Genomic DNA, 26,846 nt, shown 5'->3' on the forward strand with positions numbered 1-26,846 from the left:
GGTCAATGACAAAGTAAATACAGTTAGACCCTGCTAACTTGAACTTAGTTATTTCGAATTCCCTGTTATTTCGAACTTAAACTCATGTCCCTGGAATTTTGCCCTTCAGTCCATCATTTACTATCGGCTATTTCGAGCTCCCAATATTTCGAACTATTTTTGGTTTCCTGACAGTTCAAAATGACAGGGTTCAACTGTATATGAAAGACAATCAAGATTGCACAAAAAAAAATCTTTATTCACATGTGTAGGTGGATTTAGCAATGCTATGCTAATGAATATAAATAGATTTCCCAATAAACTTGGCAAACTTTTAGTATCAATATTTCTACTGTAGAAGTTATAGGCCATCGTTGACACTGCAAACAGTTTTCAGAAGCTGTCAAACTTGCAAAAGTAATGACCAGTACTGTCTTGTAGTTTTATGTAAATGAATATTAATTTACATACTTTTCCATAAGTGTAAATTCACGAAAATTTACGGCATTTTTTCCAAATGTTCCTGCAGATAAGCAGCACCCTCAATTTCGAGCAAAGATTTTTGGTAAAAAGGTGCAGCTTATCTGCGGTTGTTCACGGTAATTTATTCAGGACAAGTACATAACCAAACATTATGTCTAGACATAATGTTGTTTATGTCGAGGCATGTTCATTTGATAACCCGTTGGGCGGTTCCGTACCAGGTACAAAGTTGAACCATTAACATTTTAGGGCGGAGTTTGCTATGTAAAGCAGAAACAATCGCTTAATTCTCCCTTTTATTCCTCACCATTGAAGTGTCGAGAGTTCAAGAAAATATTTTGCGACTCCATCTGAAGCAAGATGTTTAAGTGTTACCCTTCAGTTTAAAAGATAAGTACAAGATTATTGTTCGTTGTTTACTAGCAATACAGTGTCTTTTTTGGAAGACTTATAAGCAGTCTGCATGATCGTGTATGTTTTGATTACACACGCAGTCAGCTAAATGAGCTAAGCTAGATCCGGTACTTATACCTACGGCTTTAACTCAGAACTCGAGCGATCGAAATGGCAAACCACTTGTTATTTTTGTATCCACTACCTAGGTAAACCTTTCTCTTTTCCTTCCTTCATGTCGTAAATTATAAGCTGACGCTAAGTTAAACTTTATACCTGTGCACCATCGGAGGGATGGCTAACATCAAAGCGCTCGTGTTATCGATCGGTTCCAGGTACAGTGAGCAGTTCTAAGGTCGCCGTGCAGAATTACATTTAACTTTATTGTAGTTAATCTGTTCAGATCTTCTATATTTTGTTATGACTTAGAGATAATTGATTTAATTAAAACTGCCACATGCGTGGCCAATTTTCTCTAAGTCATTTGTTTTATTGAGCTTTACCTTCTCGACCCTTCGATTTACCCTATTCAAGCAAAGCTCGCGTCAAAGGTCGTTTTTCCTAGGAACTTGCATCGATATAAATATAATAAATTATTATGTACATGTACATTAAAATACTTCATAAGTTTGAAGGTACAGAAAAACTGTTACGAAGAGTAATGCAACTGTCACTGTTAAGCCCCAGGGTGGGAGGGGGGCTACCCACAGGAAATTGGCTCAGCCAGCTTTTCCCTGGGAAGGGATGTCAACACTTGGGCGCTGCCCCTGGGTCGCCTCATGGTGCACAGGGGTTTGGATTTTGACTTTGGATTCCACAACAATGTGAAATTCCCCTGGTCTGCCCCCAAGCCAACCCCCCCCCCTCCCTCCTCACTCTGGGGCTTAGCATTGACAGGTGCATAACTAACCTCTTTTGTCTTCAGGGTCAACAGGAGAACCTGTAGTAAGAGAAACAGAGGAGTTAGAAGCTACAAATTTTACACCATAGTGGGTTACTGGTTTAGTACATAAGCGGGTGACAGTCCAAACAAACCATCATAAAAGTGCATTCTACACTAAAACAAAAAAAAAAACAAGCAACAGGAAAAACCAGCATCTATAAAACGGACTTAGGTTACCTTTCAGTCGCTTCGCAGCCGGCGGACTTTCTTTAATAATTACTGAATCCTCTTGTATTTCTGCACTGTCTGTGGTCAGATAAAGAAATAACAGTCATGTTTTTAAAAGATTAATGGTAATCCAAACCTAAGGAATAAACCAACAAATATGAAGAACTGAATTTTTTCTATACAATCATGTGTAATAAGCACTAACACACTGCCACTAGGTTAACTCCTTTTATATGACACTTACTTCCTGACTATTCAATTTAATTTTTCTGAACAATTTATGAGTTTTTTGTAGACTTTGAACCACTTACCAAAGATTTTTTACCAAATAATTATTTTCAATGCTTGCCAAACCTGCGAAAGAATTGCAACGACTGTGACAAATGGATAAATTGAACCTGAGATTACCTTTGTGTCGTTTCTGGCCAGAAGAAGAACCATCTTTGTTCAAAGATTGCTTTGGAGTATTCTGTGCAGCATCTGTCGGAAAAGGAAAAACACTCTTAGGGTGGATTTCCACTGATGTGTAATTTTTTTAACGCGTTAACGTGCGTAAAAAAATTTAGAGACAATGTATGAACGACTTGCCTACACATTTATGCAAGTTGTTCATACATTGTCTCTAAATTTTTTCCCACACGTAAAGTAAAACGCACGTAAAAAATTATGCGTCAGTGGAAATCCAGCATTAGTGTGTAACTATATCATGAGACTCTATGATTATTATACTTTTTATTTCATTTATGTACCAGTACTTTGGACAAAATACTTCATTATGTTTGCTCATAAGATAGAACATGTACATGTATGTTGTGGTTTAATATTTTTCCTTATTTAAAAATTTTTCAAACCAATTTGATTAAAATTTCTCTTTATCTCAGATAATGATAATCAATATTAATAAAGCAATAAAAATAAAAATCATTGGTTTGAAAAATTTGAAATCAAAGAAAACTTTAAACCACAACATGTACAACTGATGGTCTCAACTGTCTTTCTACTGTCAACAATTTCTCATCCAATTTATCCTCCAGACTGCAATTATATATTCCTACCTGGACACATGTTCATCATCTTTTCCACAAGGAAAGCACACTGCTCCTTCCAGCTGTACTTCTTCTTATAACCCTCATGAAGAGTTTTTGCCTCTGTCTGTCGAATTTCTAGGCTTTTCCGTGCTACATCCTTAATGTTCTTGGCCCAGTCAGCTTCTGAATCTACTATGCATTGGGAACCTAGAGGCACTTTTCTCAGAGCTTCTGCAAGGCCTGAATTGCCAGTCACAAGAATGGGAAGATCTGCTAACCCAAAAGCTTCTGTTCCTGATGGCATGAGAAGAAGATCTGCTTCACAGAAAAGCTTAGCCAACTGTTCTCTGTCTTTGTAAAAACGTCTCACTCTCAGCTGCTCACGTGAGACACCATGACTGCATAATTTTGTTCTCAGCTCCTCTTGCTTTCCATCAGGGGCACCGACAACTATAAGATGGTAAGAGCGGTCATCCAGTGTTTCTACTGCTTTTGCAGCGACATCAAACCCTTTGAGTTCAAAGTCTTTAGCGTCCCCTCGACCAAAGATTAAGAGGCTAAATGTCTTTGTCTCTTGAACATCATCACGTAAGTTACAGAATTCATCAAAAATGCCTGGCACTAAATTAAATACTTCCTTTCCTGAAAAGCTGAGGCTAGAAGATAAACTATCCTTCAGCTTAGGCCCAATGGTTACTACCATGTCAGCACTTTCACACAGTTTTACTTGGTTTTCATGTTCTTCCTGAGCAGCAGAAATCGCACCTTGAAAGTTCATGTACATTCCCATTTCTTCTGCATTTGTATGAACCACATGTATCCACTTACAATGAAACCTCCGTCTTATCAAATTTCCTTGCGATCCAAGCTTAATATCATGGCCAATGATGAAGTCTGTACTAAACTCATCCGGCGGATGTCCTAGCCAATAAACTGGATCATAGCCTGGTAATTCTTCAGGTTCCATAACATTGATGTGGTATTTTTCGGCATCCTGTTTGTCTTCTGGGCTACACTTTGGTATTAAAAGACTGACCTTTACATCAGGATGCTGGGCTAGGTGAATACCTAGCTGTCTATTTAATATGGAAAGTGCACCACCCTTAGCTGACTGAGTCCATTCTTCTGCCAATAGGGTAACTTGTATGACCATCGTTCTTTCTTCTTTCCTGTCATTCAATTAATGTATGCAGTGCTCCTGCATCCCTCTGCCCATGTACCTTTTTTGAGTAATTTCTATAAAAAATAAAAAGGAATCAGTAGGTGGTATAGTGTGATCGTCCGGGTGAGAGTATTTCTGAGAAGAACTGTTGCTGGCGACTAACGTTTTGACAACCTGAGCGGAAGTCATCTTCAGAGTCAAGTGAAAAGTTGTGGTTAGTCGATGATGTCATAAGTCTGGTCCGTTGAAGTTGATTGGTCGGGTTAGCCATGATGTTATTGGCTGTAAGACTCACATAAAGTTTGCCATCAGACAAACTTTACACCAGATCACTCAACCTTTATTTTTGGACATACCATTATTGTTACAACTATATAAAAATGGTACTTTAACTTAACATAATAACAGAATTTGCCATATTTTTTATAACACAGATTTGGCCAAAACTAAAAGTGAAGCTGCCTGGTTTATTTATTTTACTCGAGGTTGGGATTGCGAGTGATGAAGCTTGTTCCTCAATTTACCCTTTGTGTGTGACCCTGGGGGAGGGGGGGGGGGGGTTTCTCCCTATAATGGCCTATACGGGGAGGCTCCGCCGGAAAGGGGTACCTTTTATAAAGGGGTAGGGATTTCATGAGTTTAAGTATATGAAAGGGTATGTAAACCTGTCATTTGGCTAGTATTTAAAAGGGCCTTTAATTAAAATATTTCGAACAGATGCAATTTGAGGCTATATTATTTTAATTTATTAAGCACTACATAAAAATGACAAGAAGATTCAGTCCACGCTATGTCTCTTAGGTATATGAAAGGGGTACCTTTTTCAGTTAAAGGTATACGAAAGGGGTACAATTTCTGTCAAAAATGGTATATAAAAGGGTAAGGATTTTCCTACATAATACATAAAGAGAAAGCAAAAGCAATAAAAGATCCTTAGTGACTGGATCCATAATAGAGGTGAAAACTTCTTGTTCAGTCTTTATGGAGTTGATCAAATTTAGGCATCTTCTACACGAAAAGAGTTTTCAAAACGACCCGGTTTCAATAGTGGTCTTGATCAACACCGTGTAAACAGTGAATGAATGGATGATGATGTCCTTTAATTTGAGGCCGCTAACTTTTGTTTCTTTGATAGTTAAATGCGCGGCCTGGCGGGCAAAGTTTTGCATCAAACTCCCCGCTTTACGGAGCTAACCTCGAGTCAAATTCCCGGGGGGGGGGGGGGGGGGAGGAATGGGCAGTTTTGGAATTGACTGATACATTAGTACCACTGAAGGAACGAATTTTCAATGTAAATGGGTGCTGTGGTCAATTGACTCAAGAGCAATAATTCACGTACAAGCATGAACAACTTGTGGACATCATTGAATCGCTAGACGAGTTGAATCTTTCCGGACTCTTACAATTTTATAAATGTAACGCGTCCGGTAAACAAGTTCTTGCAGTTCTTCGCTGCAAGAACTTTGTAGTTATACACTTTTATCGAAAAATTTAACTAATCAATTTATGGTTAACTACAAAGAGGGTAAACTATCAATGTTTTTAAGCTCAATTATGAATATGAAGTAGCTTTTTGAACCGGCATGATTTTGATATCAAAATGTAAGCTTACAAATGTAAGCTTACGTCCTTATCTGACTAACCAGTGATTCGTCACTGTTTTGATCTCAGTGCTACCGAAAATCAACATAAATTGAGCTTAAATATTAATAACCTGCTTTTCTCACCTTGAAACCGTTTCACACAAGGAAAATAGTCTTTATACAAGTTTCTTGTATATTATTGTGCTAAATCCACTTTCTCGTCAATCTTACTTCTTCAGTCGAAGCGACGAATACGCACAACCAAAACACACATAGGTTTGGGTCTAAGGCAGCCTTTATTGACAACTGTTAAAATGTAACTTTCAATAACAACATAGAAAATAAAATACTAAATTACACTCCGAGGAACAATAGACAAACTACTATATCAAAATAAAACAGAAATAAAGATAATACACAAGGCTGCCTGTACAAACAAAGCCCACCAAGAATAAAACCAAAAACTGGGTGGGCAGGGAGGGAAAATAACTGCGAAATACACTGGCTGCTTGCTTAACGTATGTACTTGCTGCAAGAGCATTAGCAACTAGCCTATCTAAGACATGCGACACTGAAGTATTGCTATGATTGTACTTCTACTTGCATGCTGGAAAATCACTAGTACTACTTGTCTAAAGTAATATTACAGCTAACAAGGTAATTGCGAAATAGGAATGACCTATACAATAGTTGGCAGACTGGGCAAGACTGCCTTGGCCCCAATACCTAGTTTGTGATTTAGACAAGCATCACCATCCGCCGATGCTTCCCCTAAACCGCACAACCAAAACACACATAGGTTTGGGTCTAAGGCAGCCTTTATTGACAACTGTTAAAATGTAACTTTCAATAACAACATAGAAAATAAAATACTAAATTACACTCCAAACCCAACGTGTGGGATGTGGAGTCATATTGATGTGTTTGAGATAATAGCCTTAGCAAGGATATTAACTGACTGAAGTCTGATAGTAAGTGGAACCGTAAGGTATAGGAGAACGGCATCTGAATGCCAGTCACCCAGAATCTTAATAAGATCTACAGGAATACCTGCTTGAAAAGCAAAGGAGGCCCCACCCCTACGGAAAGAGTGGCAGGCATAATCTTTGGCTGGCAGACCTAGGGATAAAAGAACCGCCCTAAGTTTTTTTAAAAACATAGCGTACGTAAAAATTTTTTGTTGTAGGTCAGGCGAGCTGAGAAACAAAAAGGCCTGTGAGCTGGGGTTAGCCTGATGGGTAAAGTACATAGCCCGGGTTATAGCCCTAGCGGGACAAAGGGGGGAGTCTGGAATAAGGGGAAGAGGAAGTTGGACAACCCGTTCGCGAAATTGGATAGTCTTACTCCAGCGAATGGACATTAAGTAGCCCCAGGGGAAGGACTGGAAATCTGAGCGTAAAAGGTGCTGGGATGTATTGAAAGCCCCGGGGGAACTGGCTAGCAGGTGGCTCTTGCGTAACATGCCAAAGAAAGAAACCAAACAAATGGCCCAGAACGAAGCATCAAAACTAGAGCGCATGTCTAGCTGAGAGTGAATACGCAGCAAAATATCTGGGGTGATAGGTAACTTTTGGGCAGGTGGTTCCCCTTTAACCCGTTTAATACCTGTAAGGAGGGATTGTAAGGACCAGTTGTCTATTAGGGGATTGGGTAAGTTGAACTCCTTGTGAATAAGGCCGATAATGTTTAAATAATTTGGAATAGAGGATGGCTTTAGGGATCTAGCTAGGAAAGCTGCATATTGGCAGAGGTGGGCAGGCTGTGCAGGAAAAGGTGGGTATCCCATGCGTGCACAAAACCGGAGATAGCTGGCACGGTGAGTGCGGTAGGTTGCCTTTGTGTTGTCTGCAAAAGTATGGAAGCGGTACTGGAAGATTTCGTCTTCAAGTTCCTTGGCAAGCTCTGGTTCTTGTGAATCTGGAAAGAAGGAAAATACCACTGTTCAGGGACATGTGATTGACCAAAGGTGTTGAATAGACTTGCTGAATAGGTCGATACTGCAGCAGGAGGCGGGAAAAGGCGATGGCTTTGTCCGGTTGGTGAAGGCGCGAAACAGCATCTGCAGTGGTATTTAGCTGGCCCTTAATATAGCTGGCTGTGAAACGAAAGTTGTGAATGGCAGATAGCCAGAACAATTTACGAAGAAAAGACATAACAAGAGGATGGTTAGTGGTGCCTTTATTGATAATATGTACAGCTGCAACATTGTCACAGTGAATGATAACATGATGATTTTCCCACAATGGACCCCAGCGAAAAGCAGCGAAGACTTGAGCCAGTACTTCCTTATAATTAATATGAAGGGTTGCACATTCTGGGGAGTCTAATAAGAAATGGTGATATAGCCAATCACCTCTGTAGTAAGCGCCAGCGGCTAGATTACAAGCATCTGTATCCACGTCCGTGATCGGCTTTGTACTGAGGAAGGGGCGCTGACCATTAAACACTTGTAAAAAGGAGTGCCACCACTTGATGTCCTCAAAAAAATCAGAGGATAGCCTAACCTTAGCCGTGGTGGACTGCAGGGTGTTCATCATGTCCAAGATGCGTCGAAGGAAAGTACGTCCCCCATAAACCACTCGACATGCCCAGTTCAGTTTACCCGCGAGTTGCTGGAGTTGCTTCTTGTTTGCCCGTCGCTTGTTCAGGAAGTTAGATATTACAGTCTGGAGTTCGGTAAGCTTGCTCGACGGAAGGGACAATGAACAATTATTTGTATCTAATTCTACACCTAGGAACACTAGTTTTTGTGTAGGGCGGATAACTTTGTGCCAGCTGATGGAGAACCCAAGGTCTTGAAGCAGCTGTAACAGGGTGGAGAAGGCCAGCTGACAGGCTTCGCGTGTGGGGGCGATCACCAGGAAATCATCGAGGTAAACCACAACGGAATTGAAACCTCGCCTAGCCATCATTCTACGCACCGATTGGGTCAAACGATGGAAAATCTCTGGCGAACGTTTAGCTCCAAAGGGAAGGCGGGTGTCGTAGAAATATGTGACATCGTCATCACCATCAAAATGCCATTGTAGTCCAGTGGCTGCATAGTTACTTGGGTGAATGGGAACAGAACGGTAGGCATGACGTAGGTCTATTTTAGCCATTAAGTAATTAGGTTGGAGTTGTGCTATAGCGTCATCTAAGGTTTGAAACTTGAAGGAGTGAGTGCTGATATAATCGTTGAGGGCTTGGCCATGCGGGCGGGAACAATCATGAATAAGGCGAATTTCTGAAGAATTTGGCTTGGGAATAGCTCCCAGCGCACTTACAATAGCAGGTTTGGATTCTGTAACAACATAATTACCCTCGCGGATTTCGCTTAAGATAGTCTGCTCGACTGCTGCTTTGACACAGGTGCCAGTAGCTGATTTGTAATTATTATTCTGTGCCTTTGCAAAATGGGTGCCAGAAGGGACTAACTGGAACCCATTAACAATGCCATCTGTGAGGAATGAGCGATCCTCATCATTAAGTAATTCTGCCAGCCAAAGATTTGTGTTAAGGGGTGAAGGGATGGGTAGTCAATGCGACCCTGTGGGAGGGGTAGGGGTAGGAGTGCCACTCTTAGGACTACCCTGGTGGTTGTAAAAAGGATGGGGCTGGGCACATGCCTTCCCATTTACCTTACGGTTGCATGCATGAGCAAAACTACAATCACGTAAGGTGCAACCCTTAGCCCGATTGAAATTCCTACATATCACTTTACCCTCCTGAGTGAAATTAGCAAAGATAGAGCTCCCAGAGCCAATACTACCATTAGGCTTAGACAGGGGCTTGGTTTGGCTATGAGCCAAGACCGGCTCCAGGAGTACGGTGTGGAGATGGGGAGAGTCATAACTCCACGGATACTGATAGGTGGCCTGTAGATGACGAAATTCATCGTCGTACTTAAGTACAGAAGCCCATGTGAACCTAGTGCTTAATTCCATTACTTTTACTGTGTAGGCTAAATAGTGCTGAACATCTTCCTGTGATGGAAGTTTACCTAACTGTAATAAGGTGTGGAAAATACGGGTGTTGCCTATCACCCACTGGGCCAACGATATAGAGTCTAACTTGGGCTTTTTAGTGCCGAACGACACAAGAAGCTTTGTTGAGCCCACTTCAGATATAGTGTGTTCATCAGTGTTCGGAACGAGCTTATCAATAAAGTCAATAATGCGCAAAACACGCTCACCCTTGTTGACTTGCGAAGGCTTCAAAAACATCAAAGACTCTTGGACAGCTTGTGGCGGCATAAGTGGTCCGTCAGGCGATGCACCTGGTCCCAGGGTAAAACCTGAAATGTTTTGCTTGTTTCGTTCGACGCCATTACTTGAGCCCACGAGCAAATTATCCAGAGGTGTTTTGGCAGTGGCCTGGGACGCTGTGTATGCGGAGTTCAACATGGCGGACATGCCACTACTCGGCACCGGAGACGGTACTTGTGTAATCGTTGCTGATTTGAGGGATGATACCCGCTTTTCCGTCTCGGCAATAATGGCTTTCAGGCGTTGTGTTCGGCGCTGTTTTTGTAGGGCGGCTTCTTCGACCTGTAACTCATCTAGCCGGGCCAACAGTTGTTTTTCCTCGGGATCTTCCTCCAATTCCTTGTTAGCGGCTGCACCGTCTGTCACTGGTGGCTTTTTGCTGGCCATGAGGTCTTTCCTTGGCGAGCCTAACAGAGTGGAGATCGGCCCAGTGCAGTGAGGCCCCGGCGGCGAAAGTTTGTGAATCTCGTGCGGGAGTTTGCATCCCGAACATCTGGGTCGCCGTTTTTCGGGCGTTTTGTCATCAAGCGAGAGGTCTGTACTTGTGTTAGATTTGGAAGGCTCCATGGACGAAAATTTTTAAAAATAACTGCGAAATACACTGGCTGCTTGCTTAACGTATGTACTTGCTGCAAGAGCATTAGCAACTCGCCTATCTAAGACATGCGACACTGAAGTATTGCTATGATTGTACTTCTACTTGCATGCTGGAAAATCACTAGTACTACTTGTCTAAAGTAATATTACAGCTAACAAGGTAATTGCGAAATAGGAATGACCTATACAATAGTTGGCAGACTGGGCAAGACTGCCTTGGCCCCAATACCTAGTTTGTGATTTAGACAAGCATCACCATCCGCCGATGCTTCCCCAGTCGAAGCGACGAATCGCCGAAAGAGCACCCATGAGCACTTGCAACACTATTACGCGGGAAAAGTCAGCCTGCTGACCTGCGAGCAGGCTCACGTATCGTCTGTGAATACACGCGCGACTTCCGCGCGAGTGCGAAAGAACGATAATCATACTACAGTACAGACTTGTGATTCACTTGTGCCCAAGGGAAAATTGACGCGAATTCAAGATCACCCAACTGATAACACTCAGGTTTCACCAAGAGTCAGTGAAAAGGTCATACCGACCAAATGGACATTTGGATCGGGGTGCTCGCCAGAAATTTTGAATACAGTCAACTCTCTTAACGGGCACCTCTATAAGACGGACACCTCCATAAGACGGACACCTGGTGATGGTCCCTGCCTTTTTTCAGTCATTTTACTGTAACCAAACTCCCTATAAGACGGACACCTCACTAAGACGGACAACGGACACTTTGAAACCGTTACCGGGACACCTTAGAAGTGTTCTTTTTTAATGGAATAATACTTCAAAACTTCGTGTGGAACAAACTTAGTCACCAAAAACAATCCGCTTTGGCGAATTACTTTTCTGCTTCAGTGTATGGGCACCAGAGATCATTTATAGTTACAGTATTACAGGTTTGTAGAAGCACTCAACTTTTGCTTCAATAAGCGAAAACGGTCTTTTTTATTATTTTTGTCTTGCCTTATGGTGGATTTCCACTGACGCGTAATTTTTTACGTGCGTAAAAAAAATAGAGACAATGTATGAACGGCTTGCGTACACGTTTACGCAGGCCGTTCATACATTGTCTCTAATTTTTTTCACGCACGTAAAAATTTACGCGTCAGTGGAAATCCACCATTAGTTTGCAAAGTGTGCAGTTACGGTTTTTGACTAGAAGCCATGAGCGTTTGCTTGAACAAGGGAATACATATAGGCATGTTACAGTTTGCAATATGTATGTACTGCTCACTATTCAAGCAGTAAACTAGCTATCGACTGCAATGAACAAACGAGTCAATTTTCTAATATTATTTCTGTCCTAGTTTGTAGGTTTTGCTTCAACAAGCGACTTTAAACAGACTCAAAACAGATGTCTATTCATTGTGCATAGCAGTTCAGCTTTATTATTCAGAATTACTGGTGTCATATTACCTCGACTCTCTATAAAGCGGACACCTCTCTAAGACGGACAGTTGGGGCCGGTCCAGGCGGTGTCCGTCTTAGAGAGAGTTGACTGTTGAACCCTCTCGGGCTAACTGAAACCACTAAAGTGGGCGTGGCTCAAGTGAGACCAAAAATCCAAAATTTACCCCTGAAAGAGGGACAAAAGGCCATTTCAGTTAAATTTCATTTAACTTGACTGAGATATCCAGATCAAGATGAGCCTAAATATGTATTTTTCAGTGCTTTATTCATAACCGCCATAAGTTTCTTAAATTTCTATAATTCGGCGATCTCTGTCACCAGACGAGGTTGCCTATTGGATTTCGAGTTGGATTTCGAGTTAGTATTTCGAGTTGGATTCAAGATTTCTGCCAATTACCGTACTATACGCTCCGTTTTGCCTACTACACACTCCGGTTAGCCTACTACACAATCCGGTCTTTTGTAGCCTACTATCCCGGTACTATTCACTCCGGTTAGCCTACTATGCACTCTGGTTAGCCTAACTCGAAAATCCAACTCGAAATCCTAACTCGAAAATCCAACTCGAAATCCTAACTCGGGAGTTAGTTTGTCTCTCACCAGAGATTTCACCGCGAACACAGGGTGATCAGCCTGTGGGGGCGGTAACGGCTAGCCCCGCGGCTAGCGAGGAATTAACGGACTCAAAACCCCATCAAATGCACAAAATACCACGCAAAAAATACTGAAACAACAAAACATAAGTGAACTTTATTTATCTGGCTTACAGTTGATCACAATTTGGAATCAAAAGATGCAAAACTCAGTATTTAACATTTTTTAAGGAGCATTTCTCGCGATCAGTTGATCAAATTGCGTTTCCTCGACCTCAAACACAGAGGATCGTCTGCCTGTTATCTGCTGTCCATTTCATTGAAACTATACCGACCTATACCACTCAGTTTTCAAGTCATGCGGATTCGTATTTGAACAAAAATAGTGGCGGAATTAATAATGGATTTGGCCAAAACATACAGTAGCATAGCCTTCTACGCAGACGTTCTTTAGCTTTGGGCTCGTCACGCGTTTGTCCCCCACGTTTTGCACGCATCGGCGGATTTGCGAAACCCCTATTCACATACCACCACCTTTCATTAAACCCAACAGATACATAGCCTGCGAACACTGACGTATTTCCGGCTCTAAGACTAGTTACTTTACGGTGGAGTGAAACGACTGACGGAAATACGTCTGCGTTCGCAGGCTAACACACACAAAGGAAAGTCAGTTTATTGACAATAAAATAGTCTTTTATTATTAATGCTACAGTAGAAAATGATGATGTTCCCTTACATAAAGTCATATATCTATACATTAGCTGTACTGACAGGTTCTTTATTTCTAGAAAAGCTAACAAAAATTAGTCTCTCTCTCTAAAATTCAAAACTATACATTCTATTTATAAAAAAATATCTTAAATAAATGTAAATTATAAAACAATATTTACAGTGGACAGGACAGCAAAAAATAAACATTTACCCAATTCAAGATCTTATCTTGCATAATAAAATACTTAAATTGCTAAAGCCTTAGTATTTTTCCATAACTACCTACAAACGTTTATACACAATACCTAACATGGACAGTTAAATCTATATCTCTATTAATACTCTTCAAAATAGAATAAAGTAATGATACTTGTAAAATAACTTTTTATAAGCCAGTGTTACTAACAATTTTCCATCAAAATAAAAAATCCATTTAAACTTGTTATAAGTTATAAACTGTAAAATTTACGAAAAAAAAGACATTTTTACACATTACAAATTGTAATATCTCATAAAACCGAGGGTAATGAGTATAAATTTTACAAACGGGTGCAAATTTCAAAGAATGATGAAGTGTTTATCTCATGTTTACTAGAGTCCTAAACTTATAACATGGCAGATGTTTAAGTCAAGTGTAGGTATGAGCCACCTGGGCCCTGTGACCTGATCTGATATGTGGGGGGGGGGGGAGGGGGGGGAAGGGGGAGGCTATCATATGAAAGGAAAGAGATGCTGTTAAAAAAAGGAAATGAAAAGGTGCTGGTCTTCTATCCAAACAAATTTAAACCTTTCACCAATAGTTAGTCACTGGGTGCTTATTACTACACATTTAAGTACTTTTAAAAAATTCACACCTAAGTACAAGGATAACAAACAGTAAAATTAATAATCAGTCTTTAGGTCCAGTACTTAGCTGATGGTTCTATTGAGAATATTAAAATATATGTGTAGTATAAATCCCATTTTAGCCACGTTGTCTCTCGACCCATTATGAGATAAAGTAAAACCAATAAACAACAAAGTAAGATTCTATTATCAACAACTGCACGATGATGTACCGTAAGTGTAATTTAAAATAGGTGAACCAGAAGGTTTTTCCATGCTAATGAACTATGTACTAATAAGTTTGCATTTTAGGACTTAACAACTGCACGACAAGTACATTCACTACTTTTGACAACAATAATTTTTAGCCAATTCTCTTTGGCTGACCACATCATCACATAATGCCTCAAATAAGGCTTTGTAGGTTGCACCACTTGCTTTACTTTGCTTCCAATGCAGAAGCATCTGATAGGCCTGTTCAGATATATCATAGGAATTTTGTCTTTCAAATGCAATGATCTTTGCATCAGGAATGCCTAAGCATCTCCCAAGATCTTTCCAACATGATGGTATTTCCTTTGACAGTTTCTGTAGTTCATAACCACTGGGTATGCCTGTTTTGATAACTGCAAAAATAAACAAGAGAAAATATATATGAAGAATCAATCATGTTGTAAAAAGAATACCACGTGGATAACCACTGCAGGACCATGATTATTCATCAGTCTTTACACCAAATTGGACTCCTTTACACCTAGAAAGTACAAGATAATTCTCACTGCACACCTACTTATCGCTGCCTCCACATCAATATCCCAGTTCTTCACCTTCTTTGTTGCAGTCGGCATTACGTGATCTTGTCAATGCCAAAAGTCTGGCTACAGCCCTATGAATACTTTTTCTCCTTACCACCCCTACCCCCTGGAATGTCATGCAGTGATGTTTTATGATTTGGGGTGGATTGGTTATTTTGGGAATCACACAATATGTTGTGGTTTTGATTCCCCTTTTCTTTGTTATATATTCATTTATTTATCATATTACCATAAACCAGGATAAGAGGTGCAGTGGCCCAATAGTTAGCACACTCAGGACTCCATATCAGACTGGCTGGAGCCCTGTGTTGGGTTCTTGGGCAAGACAATTAATTCTCACAGTGCCTCTCTCCACCCAGGTGCATTAATGGGAAGCGACAAATTTACTGCCAGGGGTAACCCTGCGATGGACTAGATCCAGGGGGGAATAGAAATACTCCTAGCCACTTAATAACTATTATGCTACAGAAACCAGGATAAGCTTTGGCCTGAAGCTAGGGCCACTAGGCACAACAACAGGCTAAACCTTACCTTACCTACACCCGAACAAAGGGAAATTCCAAATTTTACCAAGGCAAGGGTAAAATTGAACCACAACATTATACATATACCATATTAAAAGCCCTATAAAGTCCCTCCCTTATGGCCCTAGAAGTTCAGTGTTTTAAACAAGCAGATATCGTGACAATTAACGAACAAGAACTTGACAAGGTTACATTGTTTTAAACCATTTATCTATTCCAATTCAATTCAAAGGGTAACATGAAACTGTTTAACTTTATCATGTATTAACAAATTAAAAGGCACCAAACTCAGAAATTCAACACAAGTGGTCAATGACAAAGTAGGGAGCTTAAGCAATGACGACGGCGACGCCGAGGACAACGCCTAGTGAAAAATGAATTTTTATTTAACTCGAAAATCTCGCGATTATCCAGATGTTTTCGGTATATCTATTTGCTTAGGAACCAGCTCTAGCTAAATATGTTGAGAGAGCGTTCAACCCCAAATAGAAAAAGGAAAATTTAGCTGTTAACGTTCACGTTCTCCAAAATACGCAAAACTTAGTCATTTCACGTTGTTGTTTAGCAGAGAACGGCCAAGAAATGTACTAGGATTGCAAACGCACGTGCAGAGCTATTATTCTGTTCATTAAATCTTTTGTGTGGTGTCGTCCTCGTTCACGTTGCCGTCGTCGTTTGCTTAAGCTCCCTACTGAATACAGTTAGACCCTGCTAATTTGAACTTATTTCGAATTCCTGTTATTTCAAACTAAAACTCATATCCCTTGAATTTGCCATTCATCAGTCATTTGCTATCGCCTATTTCAAACTCCCGCTATTTCGAACTATTTTTGGTTTCCCGATGGTTCAAAATAACGGGGTTCGACTGTATTATGAAAAACAATCTTGCACAAAATAAAAAAAATCTTTATTCATGTGTTGGTGGATTTAGCAATGCAAACTTTTGGTGCATTAAATTATTAGTTACACAAAGTCAGCTAAACTTTGAGTTCAATGTAAAAAAAATTACAATAAACCTAATAAACATAACATGACCTCAAGAAGATTACAAAAAAGTATGTGAAATGACATTCAATTGTAGGTGCTATATTTATAGCCTAAATTTCAAGATACCGTATTTACTCGAATAAGCGCCGCGGCGCTTAATTAATTTTTCGCGCCTCGAGTGCGGCGCTTATTCGAGGGCGGCGCTAATTTAAAATTTGGACGCCACAATGAATTTAATATTTTACAGTAATTGAAAATAGCATCTTTTGATTGTCAGTATATTGCTGAAGGGAAAAGTGGCGCTAGCTGTCCTGGCACAGTTCGATACCTTCACAACATTTACCGAACTACGTATTGTAAGAATGTTGGATAAAAAAACTAATGGGCGAGCTGTAAAACAATCACTTTGAACTGTAAAACATCGCTTTTTATGGAAAGAAATGTCCAAGTTTGTTTAAGAGTTGCTTTGTAGTGCTGTTTTAAGTTTAACGGAATTCGGGGGCGGCGCTTATTAACTTTTTTGTCCCAAATGCGGCGCTTATTTGAGGGCAGCGCTTATTCGGGGGCAGCGCTTATTCGAGTAAATACGGTAACTTAAAGGCATTTCCATATTTTCAGAGACTGGATACACAATACATAAACTGTGGTCTACAGTAACTTACCTTTCTTTTCTTCAGGGTTAACTGCAGAAGAAGCTAGTGAGAGAAACAGAGAAGGAGTTAGAAGCTGCTACAGCATTTGTGTTGTAGTTCATTAATTTTTGTCCTTCATTCAAATAATTATTTTGTTGAAATTGGCAACAACTGTGTAGCCTCTTGACCAACATTTCGGCAATAATGCCATTGTCAGGGTGAGCAAAAAACTCACAAAAAAACTTTGCTTGAGCACTGTGATGAAAATTTCTAGAATCAAAAACAATTTGAATTATGTTATTTCAAATTTAATTTTGTTTTGTTCTCAACCATACCCCAAAACAAAGGAAAATAAAATGTAAACCAAAGAAAAAATAGAACCACAACATATATGCATTAAACAGCCATACTTGGCAAAGGTATATATACAGGTCAGACAAAACAAAATTGTGGTTGGTAGATTTTTATTCATCATTGCCCTAAAATTATTTATGATAAAAAAAATTGTCCGGACATCATGTCAGACCACACTTGGGATTTTGCATCGAACATGAGCAAATTTTGGTCTGCCAATGTCTGATGACCGACTGTTTTTTGTAGCCCTGGGTATAGACAGGAAACTTCAGGTGGATGCGTTTGCCAGAAATGGACACTGAATGTTGTGGGAGCAACTTTAATTTATTCAGGCCAAGTACATATAAAAATATGTACATGTACAGTGGAACCCTGATATAACGATCTTCGATATAACGATATTCCCGATATAACGATGAATATGTTATGTCCCGGCAATAGTAAAATGTATGGGACGGAACCCCGATATAACGATTCCTCGATATAACGATATAATTTTACTGCCCCCTTGGCATATCGTTATATCAGGGTTCCACTGTACATTAAAATTAATACTTCATCAGTTTGAAGGTACAGAAAAACTGTTATGAAGAGTAATACACCTGCCCCAGGGTGGGAGGGGGGGGGGGGCTACCAACAGGAAACTGACTCAGCCAGCTTTCTCCTGGAAATGGATTTTAACACTTGGGCACTGCCCCTGGGTCACCTCATCACTAGGTGCCCAGGAGTGGGGAAGTTGACTCTGATTTCCATGACAATGTGAAATTCCCCTGGGTCTGCCACCCACTTCCTTCACCCACCTCGGGGCTTCACATTGACAGGTGCAAAACTAACCTCTTTCTTCTTCAGGATCAACAGGAGAACCTGTGGTTTGAGAAGGAGTTAGAAGAAGAAAAGGAGTTAGAAGCTACAAATTTTACACCATACATGTAGTGGGTTACTGGTTAGTGGTTTAGTGCTAACAAACCATCATAAAAGTGCATTCTGCATTAAGAAACCAAGCAACAGAAAAAACCGGCATCTATGGATACAAAACGCACTAAGGTTTACCTTTCAGTCGCTTTGGAGCAGGAGGACTTTCTTTTATTACTGAATCCTCATGTATATTCTCTGCACTGTCTATGGTCAAATAAAGAAATAACAGTCATGTTATTAAAAGACTTGTTATTCCAAACCTAAGGAATATACCAGGAAATATGGAGAACTGACTATATTTTCCCACATAATCATGTGTAATAAGCACTAACAAACAGTCACTAGGTTAACTCCTTTTGTATGACACTTACTTCCTGACTATTCATTTTAATTTTTCTGAACAATTTATGAGTTTTTAGTAGACTTCCAACTTCTTTCCAAAGATTTTTTTACCAAATATTTTCAATGCTTGCCAAACCTGTGAAGACCTGCAGTGACTATTAATTATAAATGGATGAATTGAACCCGAGATTACCTTTGTGTCGTTTCTGGCCAGCAGAAGAACCATCTTTGTTCAATGACTTCTTTGGGGTATCCTGTGCAGGGTCTGTCAGATAAGTAAAAACACTGTTAGGGTGGATTTACACTGATGCATAATTCTTTATGTGCGTTAACATGTGTGAAAAAATTTAGGGACAATGTATGAACGTCTTGCCTACACGTTTATGCAAGTCGTTCATACAATCATTGTCTCTAAATTTTTTCATGTACGTTAACGCACATAAAAATCATGCATCAGTGCAAATCCACCCTAACAGTGTTTTTCCTTATCTGACAGACCCTGCACAGGATACCCCAAAGAAGTCATTGAACAAAGATGATTCTTCTTCTTCTGGCCAGAAACGACACAAAGGTAATCTCAGGTTCAATTCATCCATTTGTCACAGTCTTTGCAAATCTTTGCAGGTTTGGCAAGCATTAAAAATAATTATATCATGAGACACTATCATGATAATTATACTTTTTATTTCATTAATGTACCAGTACTTTGGACAAAATACTTCATTGTTTGCTCATAAGATAGTACCCTTTTTTCTCCCGGAGTAGAGTACATGTACATGTATGAGTACATGTACGGGTATGTTGTGGTTTAATATTATTTTTTCCTTGGTTTAAAATTTTTCAAACCAGTTTGATTTAAATTTCCTTTTGTCTCAGATAATGATAATCAATATTAATAAGACAATGAAAATAAAAATCACTGGTTTGAAAAATTTTAAACCAAAGAAACTTTAAACCACGACATGTAGAGCATTTGAAAACAATAATTTCAACTAATGGTCTCAACTTCTTTTGCCACCCATTAATTAAAGGGACTATGTCACAGGGATTTTCGCAGATTTTTGGTTTAAACTGTTCTGAAATAAGTGGTAGGCGCGGTGGCCTAATGGTTAGTGCGCCGGACTCCGGATCGAGCGGTCCGGGTTCGAGCCTTGGCCGGGGTCATTGTGTTGTGTTCTTGGGCAAGACACTTTACTCTCATGGTGCCTCTCTCCACCCAGGTGTATAAATGGGTACCGGCGACATAATGCTGGGAGGGAACCCTGCGATGGACTAGCATCCCATTCAGGGGGGAATAGAAATATTCCTAGCTGCTTAATGCTACAGAAACCGGGATAAGCTCCGGCAGTATGGACCGCTTGGCTTGAGGCTTCCCTTTTTAAGAGAAGAGAGAGAACGTTACCCATAAAAAACATTATCTTTGAACATTTAACTGGAGATACAACTTTATAACTTTTATTTAAAGATAGAAAAACTATGGCTATAAATAACAATTTTTTTAGAAGGTGCCTGGAAACAACTTGAAAAACGTTGGCTAACGTTTTCAAATTGCCATCCATTTCTACACGCGCCATCAGTAACCAAACGTCCTTTTAATACAGTTTTAGTGCTCTAAAATAGAATAGCAATTGTTAACTGGACCATTATTTTGGCTGTTCGAAAATCTGTTAAATTACATCTGCGACAAATTATAATGTTTGCATTTGAATTATTGAAAAGGTAACAATACCTTTAAAGATTTCCTTATCTTGGTTGTCAGAGAAGATGCCAGAAGGTTTGGTATCTAAGGGAAAAACATAAACCCAGTTTAATGATTTATTGACAAAATAATAATAAAAATTATGAACATGCATAAGCAGAGCTTTCACAGATTAACTTATAATGTCAATCTATACAATAATCATGATGTTCAGTTGAATTTATTTTAGCTGTGCTCTACCAAAATGTGTAAATGTTCCAGCTTACCCATTGGTCAAGTGATGCTAACTACTGGATACAGACTTGTACTCAATCTCTATTTAATTGTTTCAAAGTGAGAGAGGTCTGGATCCAGTGGAGTCTGTACTGGATGCAATTTCCTCGTAAATACGTCCTTTGCAGAACATGGTCACATGAGGTAATGAACGTTTATTTGTTTGTCTCACGATCAGGCAGGGTTGGACACGGTTCACGTGACATTCTTCGACCAATCATTTGTCACCTTGGTGGAAGCAATGGCGGACAATTTTGTCGCGGGATTTTAAGAAGGTCTCATCTTTTTCGTGCGATTCCGGCGAAACTTTCAGTTGTTACGAATTATTTTATTGGAACTGGAAGAATAATACCTAGTCATCTGTCAAGTTCTGAATTAAGGGAAAAACTAGTCGATTGAAATCGTGCTATATGGTAAAAGGTTGTTTGGCGCAAGCGTTCGACGTCGATGAACATTTGCTCATTTCTTGACAAACAAGGATCAGTACTGTAGATTATTTTTGCATAGAAGTTAAGTTCAATATTTGAACTTTAAGAAAAGTACGGTGGGCCCGGGCGGGCCCCGCCATTTTAACGGTCAAATTTGGACTTGAAGTTGGGGTTTTTTCCTTGATATGTCACTCAGTTGTCTTCCATTTCGCGGCATTCTGCAGGAGTTGATGGTGTGATTTCTGTCAATGTTCTTACAGGACAAGAGCTTAATTTGGTACTCCCGTTCATGTGTATTTATATTTTAATGTTCACTTGCCATTTTTGTTATTGTAGTGTTTATATCATCCTTTTGTTTGCCGATATTCGGCATGTCGAAGCGATTGCCCAGCCACAGGCAGTTGAACTATAATGCTCCCGCAGTCCCGCAGTCGACGAATAATTATCCTTCATTCAACATGCTTTACACATGTATTACACTTATCGGCTTCGCGCAACACGCTTTAGTAAGAACGAGAAATTTGCATGTTCTCCACTTATACTTCGCGCACCCGCTTTAATTAAGAATGAAAAATATACACGTATTCCACTTATCCTTCGTGCAACATAAACAATGAAAAATATGCTTGTACTCCACTTATCCTTCGTGCAGCCCGCTTTAACAGAACGATAAATATACATGTTTTCCACTTATCGTTCGGGCAACTCGCTCGAAGAACTACAAATATGCATTTATTCCACCTATCTATTTAAGAAGACGAATATTAAGTGTTTATATCATCATTTTGTTTGGCCGATACTCGGCATATATATCAAAACGGCCGTTGGGCCCTCCAAGTAAAACAACTCAGCGAAAATCCATCAAAAACCACGATAGGGCGAACTGCGTTGGCCAGCAGTACATCAACGTACTTCATTCATTACTCAACGTTTCTGAAAAGCAAAGCGCCAAAGATAAGTTCAATTTTAGCCTGTTTACTTCGATCACAAACATGCTAGAATCGAATAATATTTCCAATAGTCGACGAACCGCGATGTTTCGAATCCAAAATATGAGTTGTTCCGCCGTAAAATATCGCCTATAGTTATGAATCCAGCAATACGCATCTACGTTTATCTATAGGTGCTACTAGGCTCGCAAAAGATTTGATATAGATTTCCTTGATATTTCTTTCAGCATTGGAATATCTTCGCACCGCGAGGAGATGTTTACAGATCGGTGATCAGACGATAATGAGTGCAATTGAAAATTTCTTTCCGGCATGCTTTGTCTCACGATAGAATCGCTTTGAGATGTTGATAGCATGACAAAGTCGCCAAGTTTGGGGTGCGTCTTATAACCGAGTGCGCCTTATAACCGAATAAATACGGTAGGTAATAAACGTTTATTTGTTTAGTCGGAATAATAATAAGGATCTAAATGCACCAATCACACCGAATAAATACGGTAGGTAATAAACGTTTATTTGTTTAGTCGGAATAATAATGAGGATCTAAATGCACCAATCACAACAAACCAACGTGCATAAATAGCGACGCGTAAACAATCGACCTCATCGCCTGATGAAGACTAGCAGTATTGCAGTCAAAACGTCGCGATCAACATCTCAAAGCGATTCTATTCATTATGGTCTTTCCCCCTTTCTGGTAGGCTCGATTTTCCAGCCGCTTTCCGGAAAATGAGCCCGCGCTACTCCCCCCGGACTCAAGGAGGTGGCGGAAATCGAGCCTACCTTTCTGGCAACCATTTTCCACTACCACATATTTTAATGATTGACAAGGTTACATGACCAGGTTCTGCAAAGGGCCTATTGTAATTGGACACCATGAAAAAATTCAACATACATGTTCCTTTTTCTAGATGCATAAGAACTTCACTGCTCAGAGTCCCTTTGTTGTAACCTCCTTCCTCACTTCCCTTGTGATGGATGGCTATAAGCTTCAGCCCTACAGTGGTAAGAACAGGGGATCCTGAAGAACCTGCTTCCGTATCAGCCTTGTAGAACACAAAAGGTTTTTCAATATTTGAAATTTTTTCTTGGCTATACTCCTTAGGACGTCCCTGGGGGTGTTGAAAAATAATTATACTGTCGTCCTTTCTCAGTTCTGGCTCAGGCTCCAGGGGTATAGGTTGTACCGGTATACTGTGTTGTAACTTGTCGATGTCTTCTTTGTTGACACCAACAAAGGTATAGTCAAGTTCCTGACAACAAATGAATAACATGCTATTGATTCAATTCAACACTTTGATTCCAGTGTGCAACAAATGCAGACGGCATACTGGCACTTTTTAGTTACTATGATTGAAAAGTAACCGTAAACAGGCTAACCAGAGCGCTGTCAGGCAAACCTAAGTGCTATTCAGGCTAACAAAACATTATTCAGGCTAACCGGAGCGCCACATGTACTGCCAGCCTGCAGTCTGCATTTGTTGCACACTGCTATACTTCTATTAATTATACCCTGTCAAAAAAATGTCACTCCTTTAATAAAGGCTGCAATTTGACCTACACAATCTTCTTGCCACCCCCAGGGTTCTTAGGGCCTCTTCATATGATCCCGGTTGACCGGGCTGGCCCAGTTACCGAGATATCAGCTCACTCCTATTTTCTTTGTAACATTTTTGATGTGTTCATATGAGAAGGCGGGCCAGCCCGGTTGCCGATATCTCGGTTTCTGCAAACGAGATATCGGCAACCGGGAAGAAAATTTTTCCATATGAACACTCCAGCCCGGCCGCCGGGACGCAACTTTTTTTGAAAAAAATAGCTTCCCTTTTGTAACTGGGCGGTCAAAATGGCATAATTTTGCCTTGTATCTATTTTCACTTTAGAAAAATACGAATTAGCTTTATAAGTAAAGTTACAAGGGTCGATAAAGCTACGATAGTCGCAAAAGATGCAACTTTATGTGTCGCAATTTTGGTTTCGTTTCTTGAATGTTATCCCCATCAACTGGGCTAAAATTTTACCATTTAAACAGACGTCAAGATCTGTCCTGGTAACCGAGACAGCCCGTTTACCGGGCTCATGTGAAGAGGCCCTTAGAAAGTTTAGGTGGTGATGCTCGGCATGGATCCAGGAACCCCAAACTTACCTTATCATACCTAAAAAGGATTAAATTAGCAACTTTGACCAAAGAGTTAAAATTATATACCCCATCTGTTAAATTGTTTTTGCTCATTTCAAATTGACCTGATTAAAATAAGCAGAAAGATATAAATTGGAAAGGTATACCCCATTCAACGACTAAAATGTTAAAATTAGAACCCCATCACAGACCTGGAAGGTCAAAATTGCAAACCCATCGAGCCACTCATACCCGTCAAGGTGCAACCAAAAATGTACGTGTGTTTGTTCCCCTAACATGGCCGCCACGTCTTGAATAGTCCATTTTACAGTTGCCTGCCAAGTGACCTGGCCTTTGAATGCTAGTGAGGCTGGAGGTGACAGACCTCTCAAGTCTCACGATTTTGTCGTGAGACTCACGGTTTTCACTTCAATCTCACGATGAGAAACAGAAATCTCACGGTAAACAGAGTACCAAGTCATTTGATTAGCACCTAGTTTTAGCACTCTTTTAGTTATTTTTGTCCGTCAGTTGATCAATCTCCCGGTTTTTACTGTAATCTCCAGATTTTTTTACCTCAATCTCCAGATTTCCAGTGCTTTGAGGTTGAGAGGTTTGAGGTGATCTTGCATTGATAGAAACCTTTCTGCTTCATTATGTAAATGCAAACTGGTTAGCATCAGAACAACTTGATTTACACAACAAAAGCAGTGCGGTCTGTATCAAAACAAGGTCACCTTCAGCCTCACCTCCATTCAAAGGCCAGGTTACTAAGCAGACAACTGTAAAATAGCCTATTATTGATTCTCTCGGGATTAGTGCTCGCATTTACCATCAAAACTAACCTTGTGAGTTCGAAACATTATTTCCGGTCTTAGTTTAATCGATTCGCCGTCTCTTGGTCCTTCGTAAAGGAACGTGGCCTTTGCATTTTCAGCTTCGGCTTTTGTCCCAAGGACGTGGTTGTTTGTGAACACTCCGTAAACATCATCACAACCTTCCAAACTAAGCTTGGAAAAGAACCCGCTTCCTCGCCTGAAATTGATAGAAAAAAGACAGAGTAAAATAGGAAGACTTCAATAAACCTTAAGAATGGCACAAGATCATCCCAAGAATATCTTTTCACAAGCGAAATATCCAACAATAAAAGGAAACCTTACTTCAGCCGTTCTTTGCCTGTTTTCTGGGCTATGAAGACAGTCTCGATGTAACATACCGCCTTGATGCGATCAGAAAGTGTTTCAGTGCTTTGAAGGCCATTTCCATTCTTACTTATTAAGACTTCACTTCGTTCCATAGCAGGGCAAGAGTGTGTTTTTTAAGAACAATATAAACCAAAATGTGCGTTTGGAGTCCGAGATTTTTGCTAAATCGCCCGCGCCAATGACTCCTTCCCAGTCCTTCGCAGGTCGAAAATGGGGGCGCTTTCCCAATCTCCCGACGATTCCAATCAATGAGTATCAACAAGAGCTCTTAGAGCTTACAACTGCGCTGGTCTCGTGAGCACTTTAGGGGAGCCATTTGGGGGGAACAAAAAAATGCACCCCCCCCCCCGTTATCCCCTTTACCCGCGTCGAACAATGTTGCGACTGACAAACAAGATGGTAAGAAAACACCTTGCGTGACATTTCATGGTTGACTAGTTCCATTCGAAATTAAATGTTTTTCCTATATGCTAATGCTGGCCAAATTTTCTTCCAACGATCCTGATCCGTGAAACCAAAAACCGTTTAAATCAACATCCAGTGTTGTATTAAATTCCCGTTTAAAGATTGAATAACTCGCTCCGAATATTGGAGCAAATAATTAAATCAAATTTGAGAAGAACACTGGAGCAGCTTTTTGCTGAATGGGAATTCCCCGGAGAATTAATTTACCAATGACGTAAATCTTGCAAGTCAGGACATGTTTGTCTCAGTGGTTTTCCTTCAGATTTCAGAAATCCTCTAGGTGACACAGCTCCAAAAATACATAACGCTAAAAAATCGAACATTTCACACGTAACATGCTAGGTTAAAAGTTTGAAAGATTTGTTTAGTTTCCATTTGTAGCAGATTTAAAGCTTTCAGAGCATTGCGTGATTCTTGCCGATCAGTGCCTTGTGAAAGTAAAAATTTGCTATCGCCAGCACATTCCAGGACACAAACGTAATGTAAATAAATGTAAATTCTTGCCCGCTAAAGCGTTTTTTCTTTTAAAGCATGAAATTTTAGTATTTTCCTTGATTCAACGCTTCAAAATACTTCACGCTGATCGAATATTTAAAGTAAAGACCAAAGGATTCGCAAAGATTTGAACCGTAGCTGATAATAGCTTTGAAAAATTACGTGACTCAAGGTCTAGCCGATCGAAAGTGAAACTTGTCACGTCAGCACATTCTTTTACACCAACGTAATGGTATTTATTCACAGATTTTTGCCCACTGAATTATATTTCTCTTTAAAATCGTGGAAATTTAGTATTTTCCACGAGTCAAACGGTTCAAAATTGTATATTTCACACTAAACATTTTTTGTAAAGACAAAAAAAAGAAAACTTCTCCATTTGGTCACTGATTTGTAGCTTCTAAACATCGCGTGACATTAAGCATGACCGAGTGGAGGTTTGGGACAGGTAACCGACAAAACGAAAAATAACAAGAAGCTCTTAGAGCTTAAAACTGCGCTGGTCACGTGACCAC

General features: G+C 40.0%; 1 protein-coding gene across 1 annotated transcript in view; it reads right to left on the minus strand.

Moving 5' to 3' along the window:
- The window catches only part of LOC144640640 (uncharacterized), a 101,044-nt gene that overhangs the window by 2,191 nt on the left and 72,007 nt on the right, over positions 1 to 26,846 (minus strand). The window contains exons 9-16 of the mRNA XM_078499736.1: positions 14,472 to 14,754; positions 9,443 to 10,527; positions 8,093 to 9,178; positions 7,345 to 7,656; positions 3,022 to 4,173; positions 2,375 to 2,446; positions 1,976 to 2,044; positions 1,766 to 1,795 (exon numbers count right to left, since the gene is read on the minus strand). Coding sequence (XP_078355862.1) covers positions 1,766 to 1,795; positions 1,976 to 2,044; positions 2,375 to 2,446; positions 3,022 to 4,173; positions 7,345 to 7,656; positions 8,093 to 9,178; positions 9,443 to 10,527; positions 14,472 to 14,754 — 4,089 coding nt within the window. The remainder of the gene's footprint in view (positions 1 to 1,765; positions 1,796 to 1,975; positions 2,045 to 2,374; positions 2,447 to 3,021; positions 4,174 to 7,344; positions 7,657 to 8,092; positions 9,179 to 9,442; positions 10,528 to 14,471; positions 14,755 to 26,846) is intronic.

This window comes from Oculina patagonica, chromosome 2 (assembly GCF_052425735.1).
Source record: "Oculina patagonica isolate OP01 chromosome 2, crgOcupat, whole genome shotgun sequence".
Lineage (NCBI taxonomy): Eukaryota > Metazoa > Cnidaria > Anthozoa > Scleractinia > Oculinidae > Oculina > Oculina patagonica.